The sequence below is a fragment of the Hippocampus zosterae genome, chromosome 11 (genome assembly GCF_025434085.1).
Source record: "Hippocampus zosterae strain Florida chromosome 11, ASM2543408v3, whole genome shotgun sequence".
NCBI lineage: Eukaryota > Metazoa > Chordata > Actinopteri > Syngnathiformes > Syngnathidae > Hippocampus > Hippocampus zosterae.
This window is the reverse complement of record NC_067461.1, coordinates 2067690-2081729: the sequence shown is the minus strand read 5'-3', so window position 1 is coordinate 2081729 and position 14040 is coordinate 2067690. Positions and strand designations below refer to the sequence as shown.

The 14040-nt window shown below is 48.6% G+C and overlaps 1 protein-coding gene across 4 annotated transcripts in view; it reads right to left on the bottom strand.

Annotated features, from left to right (window-relative positions):
* The window catches only part of sptbn1 (spectrin, beta, non-erythrocytic 1), a 46529-nt gene that overhangs the window by 22533 nt on the left and 9956 nt on the right, over positions 1–14040 (bottom strand). For 2 of the 4 annotated variants that reach the window (XM_052080687.1, XM_052080688.1), the window contains exon 3: positions 11272–11529. In XM_052080687.1, coding sequence (XP_051936647.1) covers positions 11272–11529 — 258 coding nt within the window. Of the gene's footprint in view, positions 1–5746; positions 6365–11271; positions 11530–14040 lie in introns of those variants that run through there. The other 2 variants (XM_052080689.1, XM_052080690.1) reach the window with 1 other exon arrangement.

Sequence of the window (14040 nt, the reverse complement as noted above, 5' to 3'; positions counted from 1 at the left end):
CCCCCCCAATTTGGCCTCTTATAGTAGCACTCGGAGAGCGAATTATTTTTAAGGGTGCCAGTTGCTCTGCAAAGTTTGTCTTGGATTAGCAAAAGCTTGCGCGCGTCTTTTCAAAGAAGCTAGCGTTGCAAAGAGGCCGTCCGGGTCTCGCCTTGGCGTCCGCTCGGGTGACTGACTGACACAGAGAGACCAGCGAGTTTGCCTCCAACATCTGGATCCACTCGCATGGCTCTTGTATGTATGTTTCCAACTCACACCGAGTCACATGACACTATCCAAACACACCCACGCACGCGCACACACACACACAAAACACTCATGATGCGGTCATGGCAAAACAGCCTCTAGCAATTGCAGCATTCCAACATTCCTGATGTCCCACGAGAGGCCCGCGGAGTCCAAATCTCAGCCCGCTCACACAAACGACGGACACGTGCGTGTCGTTACCGCGGCGACCGATCCCCCCGTCAACGAGGGTCTGGTATGAAACGGACGCACCAAATTCGCCCTCGCCGCGGTGATGTCATCACATAGAGAAGAAGTTAGTCACGTTACGTGCGGCCGTTGCGTAATGCGGGTGCGCTAGCTTTGAGCCTGCGCCTGCACGGGGCTGAAAATGAGTCGTCACTATATGGCGTTTCAGGGTTGGTGGCCGTGCTTTTCTTTCTTTTTTTTTCATAAAAAGCTCATAACACGCCGGGCAGTGCCGAGATGCCGCACGATTCATTGCCGCTGTTTGGATGTCTTGCTTCCCCAGGAGCACGTTTAGAATGAGGCTAACATCTATGCTAATTAACACTAGCCCACCTATGGGATTTTCAATAAGGTGATTTGGACTCGGGTGCAAAAAATAGAATTGGAACATCCCTATTTACAATTTTAAATTCCATTTTATTTTGTCGATCTTTTTTTTTTTTAATGTAAACTTCAAGAGGGGCTAACTTCACCTTTACGTTCTTGATACGAGCAATGGCGTTTATGTGCGTGCGAGTGACATTCCGTAGCGCGGAGCACACAAAGCAGCTTTGGAATTAGCACCGTGGTGCTAACGAAGCGGCGTGTGCGTGTTATTGTGCTGTCGCGAGGCTCAAATACGCGTCAATGAGGTCGCTCATTCACATCGTCTGGTGGGACAACCAGTAAAAGACGCGGCAGAAGCAGCAGCAGCAGCGCGAGCTGGTGACAAGCTTCTGTTGTTGCCGCTTGTCCCTGCTACCGTGGCAACCGGAGGCCTCAGTCAGTCACAGCATCAAGTTGTCAACTCAACTCAAGCAGCCCGACGTGTGACAGAAACCAATCCCTTTTGGAACATTTACCAGCTCCTTGAATTATTCATCTGGGTTTGCGAGCCAGCAGGTGGTACATGGACACTCCGACAATTTTTTTTTTCCTCTTCTTACCGTTTTCATGACAAATAATTTTGAGGGTGTTCATGTTCATTTCCAAATTTTCCGCGACCAAAAATCCATCTTTATGCATTGAATCGTTCGATGTGCTGAACAACTCTTAGGGGCCAGGTATTGAGACTTGAGGAACGCCACTTGTCATTGACTTGGCTTTTTTTTCAATGCTAACAGTTGTCAACACCGCCGATGTAAAAATGTTTTTATGGTATACATGTGTGATGTACTTGTTTTTGTGTATTTCCCACTGTGCGAAACAACAGCATGTGAATCAGAAATTAATTATAAGATTAATCACAATTCGGCTCCGAAAGCCAATTTAGGCAACAAAAGAGCCTGTCGAACGCATGCCTGGGAAGACCCGGCAAATCGGCCATTTTAGTGCAAAGTCGGAGGACTATTGGGAGCCACGACAGAAATGTTCGCAAAATTCAACGCCCGCTCTCAGTTTCACGAAGCAATATAAAAGTGGCAGGCATCTTTATCACCAGGAGACCCACAAAAAAAAGTCTGAAGAAGTCATCTCTAAATTGCAGACTAGTTTTATTTTTCATTCATTCATCTTCCGAGCCGCTTGATCCTCACTAGGGTCGCGGGGGGTGCTGGAGCCTATCCCAGCCGTCTTCGGGCAGTAGGCGGGGGACACCCTGAATCGGTTGCCAGCCAATCGCAGGGCACACAGAAACAAACAACCATTCGCACTCACACTCACACCTAGGGACAATTTAGAGTGTTCAATCAGCCTGCCACGCATGTTTTTGGAATGTGGGAGGAAACCGGAGCACCCGGAGAAAAGCCACGCAGGCCCGGGGAGAACATGTCCCCACAAGGGAGGCCGGAGCTGGAATCGAACCCGGTACCTCTGCACTGTTAAGCCGACGTGCTAACCACTGGACTACCGGGCCACTCTAGTTTTATTTTCCCATCGCATATGCGTGACGCATGGCAGCAAAATTCGATGACGCCCCATGAAACACAAAACTACTCATTTGCATGGTTTGTGATTCTCACCCCCCAAAAAAAAAAACCAAACAGACAACAAACATGCGGATTCCAGATCGTGACACCCACACACACACCCTTTTGCTTTTTTGAACTTTCACTTTCTGCTGTTTGTCTAAGTCTTGGCTCTAAGCCCCTCCTCCACTGAGTAGCCAGAAGCGTGCACAGTGGGCGACTTCCATCAAAGACCTCTTTCATTGTACAGCACACACACACACACACACACACACACACACTGGTTTGAGCCAGACGGCGTGGTCCTCGATCACTTCCCTCCTGGTGTCACCTTGGCAGCTAGCGGCTGGACAATGGCCGCCTTCTGCTGGGGATGTTGCGATGTCAGGAGTTAAGTGGCGAGAATGTCTGGCCCTTGTTGCCGTTGCAGCCTCATTTTGCAGAAGCTCACGTGGGCAAACTCGTCCTTCTCAATGGCGGCATTGAGAAACTTCAGGATACGGAGGTTACACTGGGGCTAGGGGATTTGGTTTTGGCGGTCAAAGGGGGCGCTATCTCGGAAGGTTGTTTTCAGGATTTCCCATTTGAATCCATTTTCCTTGAATAAATGAACATTCATTCATTCATTCATTCATTCATCTTCCGTACCGCTTGATCCTCACTAGGGTCGCGGGGGTTGCTGGAGCCCATCCCAGCCGTCTCCGGGCAGTAGGCGGGGGACACCCTGAATCGGTTGCCAGCCAATCGCAGGGCACACAGAGACGAACAACCATCCACGCTCACACTCACACCTAGGGACAATTTAGAGTGTTCAATCAGCCTGCCATGCATGTTTTTTTTGGAATGTGGGAGGAAACCGGAGCACCCGGAGAAAACCCACGCAGGCCCGGGGAGAACCTGAATCGGTTGCCAGCCAATAGCAGGGCACACAGAAACGAACAACCTTTCGCACTCAGACTCACACCTAGGGACAATTTAGAGTGTTCAATCAGCCTGCCACGCATGTTTTTGGAATGTGGGAGGAAACCTGAGCACCCGGAGAAAACCCACGCAGGCCCGGGGAGAACATGCAAACTCCACACAGGGAGGCCGGAGCTGGAATCGAACCCGGTACCTCTGCACTGTGAAGCCGACGTGCTAACCACTTGGCTACGGGGCCGCCCATTTTAGTCAAATTTGTCTGATCAAAGGAGGGCTCAAAGTGCACAACTCAGCTGCCGAGAGCAACTCCGCACGTCTTTCGGGTCGCTAAAGCGTCAATGAGACAAACTATTTGCAACTCCTCGGGTCAAACATTTCCAACCCGACGTTGAGCAAACTTGTCCGCCGGACACCCGGTTGGGCCGCGTCAACGTGATCAATGATCAACTTTCTGCCATTTTTTAGCAGTATCGTACTTATTAAGTCATTCACTCCCAAATACGTTTTTAAAACTGCCCCCCCCCCCCCCCACTCCATAATGCAATATCTGAAGTCCCTCCCCGGGAAACAACACCAGGTTCTTGTTTGTGGACTTCAGCTCTCAGATTCCTTCAAAACAGAGGGACACGCCCTGCACTTGAAGCTCTTTGGCCCCGTCTTTGGGGGGTGCGGATATCCGAGAGGAGCAGCCTCCCCCTCTTTGCATCTCATCTCAAAGGCCGAGCGACGGCGGCGGCGGCGGTCATGAAAGATGGATGAGGAGCCCCGCGAGGGAGGAAGAGCGACGAGGACAAGCGCCAGGTCAGCTGATCGCGTCAAGACACGCCCCCTTCGCCTACATTAACAGCTCGGCGGACGAGCGGAGCAGCGAGCTGTGATCTAATGGGCTGCCGTGAGACAACAATGAGAGGAAGCGAGGGCTGGCTTTCACAAGGGGGCGTGTCGCTCTTGTTCGGGGGTCGTCTTTGTGACTCCCATCGTGAAGCGTGCCCGGGCCCTCAAGCACTGACCTTCATTTACAACTCAAAATTGCAAAATTTATATATCATATAGAAATGTATTTTCACACACACGCACACACATGAAGTCGTTTTATTTTGAAATTCGGGGCTAAGCCTGCCGATGCTTGGGAAAGGGACAAAGGTCAAGAAACCAAGTTGAGGTTGTGCCATTCGGGAACTTGGGACAAATATTGAGTGAGTGAAGACGCAGACGTCGAAGGAGGACGAGAAGAAGCGGGAGAGAGAGAGAAGGAGAAGCAACTTTCAAGGTTCAAGTTACGACCTCGAGCATCCATTAACCTTCCGCTAAATAAGAGCTGCCGGGATGTGAGGCGCAAAAGCTGTCAGGCATCCATGTGGATCGACTTTGGGACGCCACGGCCTGAATTGGATGTTATTTCCAACCGTGTCTCACAAGAACAACAATCAGCCCGCCCCTGTTTGGTTACGCAATTGACAGCTTGATTGACAGCTGATTGACAAGAGGGGTTGGGTCTCAGAAGCTTGATGAAGAGGAGACAGAAGAGCCCGTTGCAGGAGCCCGGCTAAATCTGAAGGAGTCTCAACGCGTGTGTGACTCATTCAAGACATTTATTGTTTCAGGATTCCTCTTCATGACTCAAATGTCCAAGTTCGACTTTCACTTCTGCAGCCACTCAAGTCATTTTAGAACACGCCACAACATTCTCTTCTCTCCAGATGTGCGAGCAAGGGGGGTGGGGGGGGGTGAAAAAAATAAAACAACAACAACGCCACACATTTGACTCAACTCTTACAAAAGCAAGCAGCTGAAGTCCTGGAAGCTGCCGACTTCCGAGTGGTTAATGTCTCACAAGCGAAACAAAATTTGCTAGCAGCTAAGGCCTTAAAAGCTAGCGGCTAAGGTCTTGAAACCTAAAAAATAAAATAAAAAGATGACTATCTTCACACTGAAGTTCAATTCCCATTCTTTTTTTCATGGATGTCACTGCGAAATGTATCCGATGCGACTGCAGCAGTGTGGACACTCGGGTCCCGTTTATCCGACCGGGACGTCATCAAGCGGCAACGCAACATGGCGCCCAATGATGAAGGAGTAGAAAGCAGTCAGTGGGCAAAAGAAGCGTTTGTAGTTCGACAACATTGGGGACGAAAGACTTCAGGTTCTAAGATATTAGCCGCTAGGTTAGAACATCTCCCAACCTAGTGATTAAAGTTGTAGACCGAGACGAAGGAGCGGGACTTGAAACTGGTGAATTTGGTAATCCAACACCGCCAGAACATGGCCTCGTCTGAAGATGGAGAGAGAAAAAGACGGATTCTTTCTCCATTCCTTTGCGGTCGCTTTCTTGCTTTAAGAAGTTGGACGTTGCTCATTTTTTTGAAATCGGCAAAGCTCAAAACCAGAAGAGAAGAAATTGCGGAAAAAGGTCCTCCCGCCTTCTTTCTTCCCAAAGAAAGCAAACACATCTGCGTCCATCTTACCTTGCAGCTGTTTGAAGCGACCTTCCAGCTGGTTGTAGTTGAAGGCCGCCTGGCCCGAGAAGCCGCCGCCGCCCCCGCCACCGGGCCCCGGGCTAGACGCCCGCACGGGGCTCCGGCTGCGGCCGTGGGAAGGGCCGGCGACCCCCGAAGGTGAAGAAGGGGGAAGGGGCCCGGCGTAGTCCAGCGTGGGGGACAGGGAAGCAGAGAAGGTGCTGCTGGCGCTCTGGAGCTCCATACTCAAACTCAAACTTTTATGCTGGTTCGAGGCAAGCATCCACGGGAAATTCAAAACAAAAAGGAATTAATTGAGAGGGGGGGAGGTGGGGGGGGGGGGACAAATCTTCACGCCGAGGCGATCGAGTTCCAGATCAAGTCCAAGGATTCACGAGCTTCGGTCCATGTGTGAGCATCCATGTGTGCACAAGGCAGCAGCGACAGTCTTCATTCAACTCGCCCGCCACAAGGAAGAATGGCGACGAACGCCAGGAGAGCCGCCGCAGACGGAGGGAGGAAAAGATGGAGGGAGCCTCAAGAAAGAAGCAAAGAAAGGAAGGAAGGAGGGGAGGAAGGCGTTTGTCCTCCAGCAAGGCGCTCGCTCGTTCACTGAAAAAGATCCAGACTGAAAACACCTCCGCAGGGGTGGGCGGTGCTTTGGGAGCGGCCGCTCGGAGTTCCCAGCCAATCACAAAGTGTCTCATTTGCATAAGAGGCGGATCCGAGGCAGAAAGGGGAAAAAAAAAACAAAGGAAAAGGCACGACCTCACCATTTAAAAAGATGACTTCTTCCCGTCACTTTTTCAAATATGTTTTAAAATAGACATTTTAAAAAGTTCAATTACAACGTTATTTATTTTATTATTCATGTGACTCTTGATTTTTAAATATAACTTTGGAAAATTTAAATAAATTTCAAATGACGTTACTCGTATTAAATGTTTTTTTGTTATTGAAAACTTTAAACCCGATATTAAGGGTAAATTTTTTTTTTAACAAAGAAAAGTTTTTTGCCTATTAAAATGCCACTTGTATTCGTTTTTTTTGTAGCAACTTTTGATGACTGGCGCGCCCAAGTGTCATAACCTCCACCGAGGAGGAAACATCGCACTGTTGACGAAAACAAGTCAAACAACCTGCTTCGTGTTAAGATAAGATATCCTTTATTCGTCCCACACTGGGGAAATTTACAACGATAAGATGATAAGAACGTGAAAGGATAGCAATGAAAATGATAAGAGCGTAAACGATAAGAGCGTTAATGATCAAACTGATAGGTTAGAGGTGAAAAAAAGTCGACATGGGCGTGATCGATGTGAAGCCGAGCGAGCGAGCGCAAAAGAGGAAGCAGCCAGCGGCCGGATGGACGGACAGACCTTTCCTGACAGCCAGCCCCGAGTCCAAACATCCTGACGACGTTTGGCTGCTAATTTTAGTGCCGCTGACTGACTTGTTTGTGCGCGCGCGTAAATCTTCTTCCTGTCTGAGCCGCTCCGCCACTTCCTGTTTGACGAGGTTGTGATTTAAAGCGTACAAACGGTGGACGATTGACTTTTTCATGGCGGCGCGGTTCAATGGCGGAGGCGTTTGGCCAAGTCATGCGTGTTTAGGCGGCGTGACGATCAAATGCAGCGCCCGCGAGTGAAAACGTTCGCCAACGCCACTTTGCTTCCGTCCTCGGCAACAGGGTGACGAAACAAAGTCGATAATTGACAGATGTGCTGAGGGTGAAGTTCACCCGACTGGACGTCAGCGGGCTTTCAATCTGTCACGTTAGCGGTTAGCTCTCCGGAGGCTAGCAGCACAAAGTGACTGCTAACCATCTTGCTTCTCGAGACAAAAATCTAAATAATACGACTACAACACTTTATAGAAGCATGATGACTCGGTTAGCTAACATGTCTGATGTGTGTTAGCATTAACGCTAGCATGGTTAATGTTTTCGATAAAATGAGTTATATTTACTCGCATTGTCATCAGCAAACTGTTTATGGCGTGTTTAATGACATTCATGGGGAGTTTGTTTATTAGCAAGGCCGCTAACGTGGTTTAAGTGTATTTATATTTATTAGCAAGTGCGCTAGAATTGCCAGAATGACTATGCTAGCAGGATCACAAGCAGGACTAACCAGTTAGCAATAACATATCCACACCCGCGTGTTAGCTCTCCAGAGGCTAGCAGCACAAAGTGACTGCTAACCATCTTGCTTCTCGAGATAAAATCTAAATAATACGACTGCAACACTTTATAGAAGCATGATGACTCGGTTAGCTAACATGTCTGATGTGTGTTAGCATTAACACTAGCATGGTTAATGTTTTCAATAAAATGGGCCGTATTTACTCGCATTCTCATCAGCAAACTGTTTATGGCGTGTTTAATGACATTCATGGGGAGTTTGTTTATTAGCAAGGCCGCTAACGTAGTGTAAGTGTATTTATATTTATTAGCAAGTGCGCTAGAATTGCCAGAATGACTACGCGAGCAGGATCACAAGCAGGACTAACCAGTTAGCAATGCCCGCGTGTTTTGTTGCTAATCTGAGAACTTTGTCTGAGCTACTTAGCTTAGCATTGGCGACCGCAACAATACGAGGCAAAGATGGCGACGGGTGCCGAGGTGAAAGGTCAGAGAGCCGCGCAAACAGACAGCAGATGTTCGACGAAGTCGGAAGAATGCGTTGGCCTGGCGCCGAGCGTCACGCCGCGTTTCCTGTCGTCATCCGGCTTCCTCGTGGCTCAGCCCCCTGGGGGGCCACGCTGACCCAACGTGTCCATTCATACGCAGCGCAAGACTGAGAAATTATACTCGCCACACTTTTTTTATACTGGAACTGGAGATTTTTCATGTGTTTCCCCAACGGGGGTTCTCCAACTTTTCCTTGCGTGACAGAAATTTGCTCATTTTGTTCCACATGAAAGAAAAGCCGATGTTGGCAAACGATCTTATTTCTGAGCATTTGGGCTGAAGCAACTAGCGACAAGAAGTCCTCCTCTCAAACATACGTAAGGAGTGGAATTATTTTCATACCGTTCGAGGAGAAAGAAAGTCATTTATCCACACGTTGGGAGACTTGTGACCTGAGGGGATGCGCTTCCAAATATTTGGCTGCGGTCAAATGGCCTCAAGTGCGCAAAGCAAAAAGACAAAATCCTTCAAGCCGAATGCCGCCGGAGGGGGTTGCCGCGTTCGTATTTGACAAATAGAAACAAGGACCGGCCCAGCCTGTACTTTGATGACTCATTTTAGGATGTAAAATTGTTGCACACAGATAAAACAGGACTGATAAAGTGCCTTTGATAGCAACACTATCATTTATTTACGAAGACCTGTTAGTGAAGTTGAACATCAGTGGCTTTATGACACTCCCCGAAATTGCATTTTGACTTTTCTCACGATCGCCGCACACAATTTACACTCCTGTAGCTCCCGCGTTTACATCAAATCTACGCAAATTCTATCGAGTATGACCGGTACGACTTGACGATTTGTCTCCTGCATGGGTTGGGAGTCGAATCCTCAACTTGATCTTCTACTCAAAAGCTGTGCAAGAGCGATGCAAGGCCACTATCAATAACAGGGGTGTCAAATTTGTATAAATGCACCATCGCCGTACGTTATGGCATACAAAACGAGCGGGAAGAATTTGCTTTCAAATTAGAAACCGGCAAATAATCCTTCGGGATATTCTTTTTGAAATTGATTTTCAAGGAGGCCTGGATTGGGAAGTCAAAATACTTGCAAGATGGCCGGCCTTGTTAAAAGGGAAGGCGATTTGCAAGACACATGAAGTTGCCTTTGTGGGCCAAGAAGCTGGGGCCAGACCTCCTTCCACACCTAACCAATGAAAAAAGGACTCGGCGGTGGCAGAAAGCGCACCAATTCTGGTTTAAATGATTTTTTTTGGGGGGGGGGGTGTCTGAAACTGGATAAAATCAAAAATAATGGAAGCTTTGAACCGGACTCGGCTAAAACCTTTCCAGCTGTGAGCAACTTTCAAGGCCAAGGGCAGCCACATTTCCGACGGGCCTGCTGAATTTGACGCCACCGTGCTAACCAACACTGCCCTGCTGCCCCCCCCCAACCCCCACATATACACAAAGACATTCCTGTGTGGACACCAACAACAACAACAACTGCCATCAGGAGAGACCCAGCAGCCACTTCCTGCCAAGGTGGTGAACTTGGTGAAACTCGGGACAACTTCCTGTCGACGCGCACACACACAGGAAGTGGAACGAGCACTCTGCAGCCGCCTGTGTGGAATTGGCCCGGCTCGGTTTCCTTGGCGACGGCTGGTTTTTAGCACACACTTTTTACCGTGCAATCATTCAAATACATCACGTGGAACACAAAATAGAACATCAGGTGGACTTTTTCGGGAAATTACATTCTTGACGAGTTAAAATTTAATTAAAGTCACCTGAGCGACTATGTTTGGAATTATACATCAATTATGAATTAAAGGCCACATCGCCCAGTCGTACTCAAGCCAGGGCAATTTTTTTTTGGGGGGGGGGGGGGGTCCGATTTCCTCAACAGCCAGGAGTCCATCTTTGGTCAGATGGTTGAAAATACAGCTGCTCACACTGATCCATGAACATTTTTTTTTGTAAGAACAGGTGAGTATCTATCCCGGATCCGGCCTTAGTTTTGGTATCTGGTACTCGTGGAGGCTACCGATACCAGACACTGAAACCTAAGGCAAAGGAAATCCGACATTGAGGGTGCTAGCCAGTAGGTGGCACTGTAATGGGGAAATCTGACACATGAATAATCAGAACGTGGACGTTTTGTTGACAATATTTTGTCATCGTGTTAAATGAAATTTGAGGTATCAAATGCATGAGAGGTATCAGTACACCGTACCGGTGAGTACATAAAGAAGGAACGCTTGAACTAGCATCTGCGTGGGGGGGAAAAGTGGTCTTGAACAGCCCCAATTTAGGTACACCGAAGAACAATGAGGCCAATAACCTGCAGTACTTCCATTAGCGGATTAAATACAGCAACGATATGCGTGTGCACGCACACACTACGGGTCCTCGTGCATATTTGAGAAGATTGTGAATTATTCAGTGAGGCAGCACACCGCAGCCGAGCGTCACGCGCACACAAGCTCACACGGATGGCGACGGAGCTTCGCGGGACTTGAAGCGGACAAACGCACTTCAACGTTGGCAACGCTCGCACACGAATTTTTGGCACGCTGACAAGACGACTCTCGTCTTCATTGTCCTTTAGCATACACGCGGGGGCAAGGAGCGATAAAGAGGTTAATGATCAGTCGAGCATCAAGAAGGCTCAAAGTAAAAAAGGAAGCGGTGACTTGACGAGGCGTCTGTGGACACGGGCGGTCTCCAAAAACAAAGTAATTGCCAAGTGCCACTAGCGAGGGGACTAGAATGACCTGAACACACTCATCCAAGCTTTCCACGCGTGCCGCTAGCTGACAGCGTGGAGGAGGCCCCCGCCCCTCATCGACACCCCCGCCCTCACCCACCCCGCCCAGCCGGCGCGTCGCGCTTACCTGCAAGCGCTTTGATGCGCGAGCGTTCAAAGAGTCTGGCCGAGCTGTTCTCGTTGTCCCAGTCGTCGGCATCCCAGCGGTTGTTGACGGCCTCGCTGTACGTCTGCTGGATGTCCATGTGCTCCAACTCGCCCGCTACCGACGTCATCGCCACTCCAACGCCACTATGCCGCACACCCCGCTGCGTCTTTTCCTTCCTAGCCCGCTTCCTTCCTTCCTTCCTTGGCGACGCGGCGGCCAGATGCTGCTTCGGCAAACCTGCACTCAAACAAGCCAAAACGATTTTCCACATTTAGTTCAACAAGATACTCATTCATTCATTGAATATTAAATAAATGACCAGATTTTTTTTAAGATGTTTTTTTTTTTGCAGATTCACTTAATTAAATTACTCAATTGAGATGGAATGTCATCTATTCCATCAATATTTTCAATTCATGATGACATTTTTAAAAATAGATTTAGTGTGCATAATCAATACCAAGTAGTGTAACTCTTCAGCGTCACTAAACACACAAAGCAATATTTGGCTGTCACGTGACCTTAGGGTTGAATTATGATTGGCCAGCACTGCAACAACAGCTTGCTGGGATGACAAATGAGACAAGCGCACCCCCGTTTGGCCACAGCACGCTACTACACACTGTCGTTGAAGAGCTTCATCTTCCACTTCTGATTGAAGTGTGTGTGTGTGTGTGTGTGGGGGGGGGGGGGGGGGGGGGAAGAGGGGGGGGGGGAATAGGGGGTGACACAGCGAAACAACGCTCGCTCCTCAGGATTGCTAGTCCGCCAGATATTTCTTCATGCTAATCAATCAACTAACGCAATCGAAATGTGGCTTGAACCTCCCATTTTCTGTTTTTCTGCCACAGGGGAAAGGGTGAGGGGGGGGTGTCAGGAACTGTTAGCATCCCCCTCAAACAACACAAACAGTCATTCAAGGTCACACGTTAGCACCAACCGATGCGACGCCGAGTGCGGTACACTTGACAACATGCGAGGTCTTTATTTACATATGTAGTACATTATTGGACCACCAGGAGACGCCCTTTATGAGTTCAAAAAGAAGCCAGAGGGCAGATTGGATCGTTAACGAGCAAAATGGTTGAAATGTGCCGTCGATGGCGTTTAATTCGAACACAAAATACGAGGCTTCTCATTGACTCCCAAAGACATTCGCAGATAATCATTTTTTTCAATTTTTCCATGACTTGGGGTAAAAAAAAAGGGGGTCTAGAATTGGCTCATACTGAATGAATTAAGAGAAGAGAGAAAAGGTTTCAAACTGGACGAGGGTGTGTGTGTGTCAAGTGGGTCACTCGCGGCAGATGTTTGATTTTGAAAAAATTGGGTCAGCAAAAAGTCTCAACGGGGAACGCACGCAAGTTCACACACACACACACACTCACACACACGAGTAAAGGAACACTAGTGATGAGTATTGTTGCACAAGAGCAGCTTCTTTCTATTAATAACAAACAAAGAAACTCCCTTGATGAATTTACGGAACATTTTGTGGGAGCCCACAGTCCTGCCTCACATCATCCTACGGCAAAAGCAGCCTGAAAACGTTCACATATTCAAGAATAAAAACAATTTGATCAAAAAAGGAAAAAAAGATGACATTCTCATACATGGAAGAACAACTGAAAACACGAGGGGAAAATAAAAACCAACAAACACAATGGAAAAATGAGTCACCTTTTAAAAAAAATATTTACATGTGCCAAAGTGGCACATGACTGAGTGAAAAGCGGGCGTCTCCAGGGAGACAATCATCCCAGCATGCAATGCGTGGGAGCCCGCTTGGAAGGCGGCGTTACAAAAAAAAAACGTTCAAACGACACTGAAACCAGCAAACGTGACAATCGTACTATGATGATTAAAAACCCTCCTCCCATCTCTGACTGCCTGACACTGTATTGTTGAACCCTCATCAGATCATTTTGGAGGGCTAATTTAACGTTGAGAATAACGTCTTTGATTTGCAAATGCTCCGGTCTGTGTGTGGGGGGGTCGGTGGGGGGTAGGGGGGCGGGTGACTGTGATGTGACGATGAAACATGACAATGAACCAAATAAGTCTCCGAGAGCCAAAGTCTCTCCCACGCCTCCGTCAGCATCTTACAGGCGGCGGTGTCAGTGGGTCGCCATGGCAACCCGGCGGCGAGCATCACGCGAGTGCCTCTCCAAGCGCTTTGCTCGCTCGCAACAGCACGCTTACTGTACAAGGCACGCGTGCACACACACGGGAAGCAAAGGACGCCAAATAACGGCCACAAATGCAGTCAAGAAAAACAGCTCTGGCGGCGCAAACATTTCCTGACAGCACCTTTCAATGGCAGGACGGCCTGGAGAGTGAACTTTAAAATGCTGGAAAACCGGGAGTGTTTTGTGTCCAAATAGCATTGGGTCCAGAGTGCCCCCCCCCCCGCCCATCAAGTGCGAAAAAAAACCCAACACGTCCATTTTGGGTGAGCCGACAATTTGAAAAACTGTACAGACGATTCCTCCCTGCCTGCACACTTGCTCTCGTGTTAGCACAATTAGGTTAGCGCGGGGAGGGTCCAGCGCTAATGCACGCAGCCAACCCCGCGGTTTCGCTGATTCAATCTATTGATGGATGCGCCAAATGCGCAATGGGGCGGCGCCGCGATCGAACCCACGGCGGACACTAAAAGCATCGGAGATTTACAACGAGATGAAAGCACCCTTTTGCTTTTCTTTTAACTGACATCATCATTACGAGCCAGGGCTCACTTTACTGCCA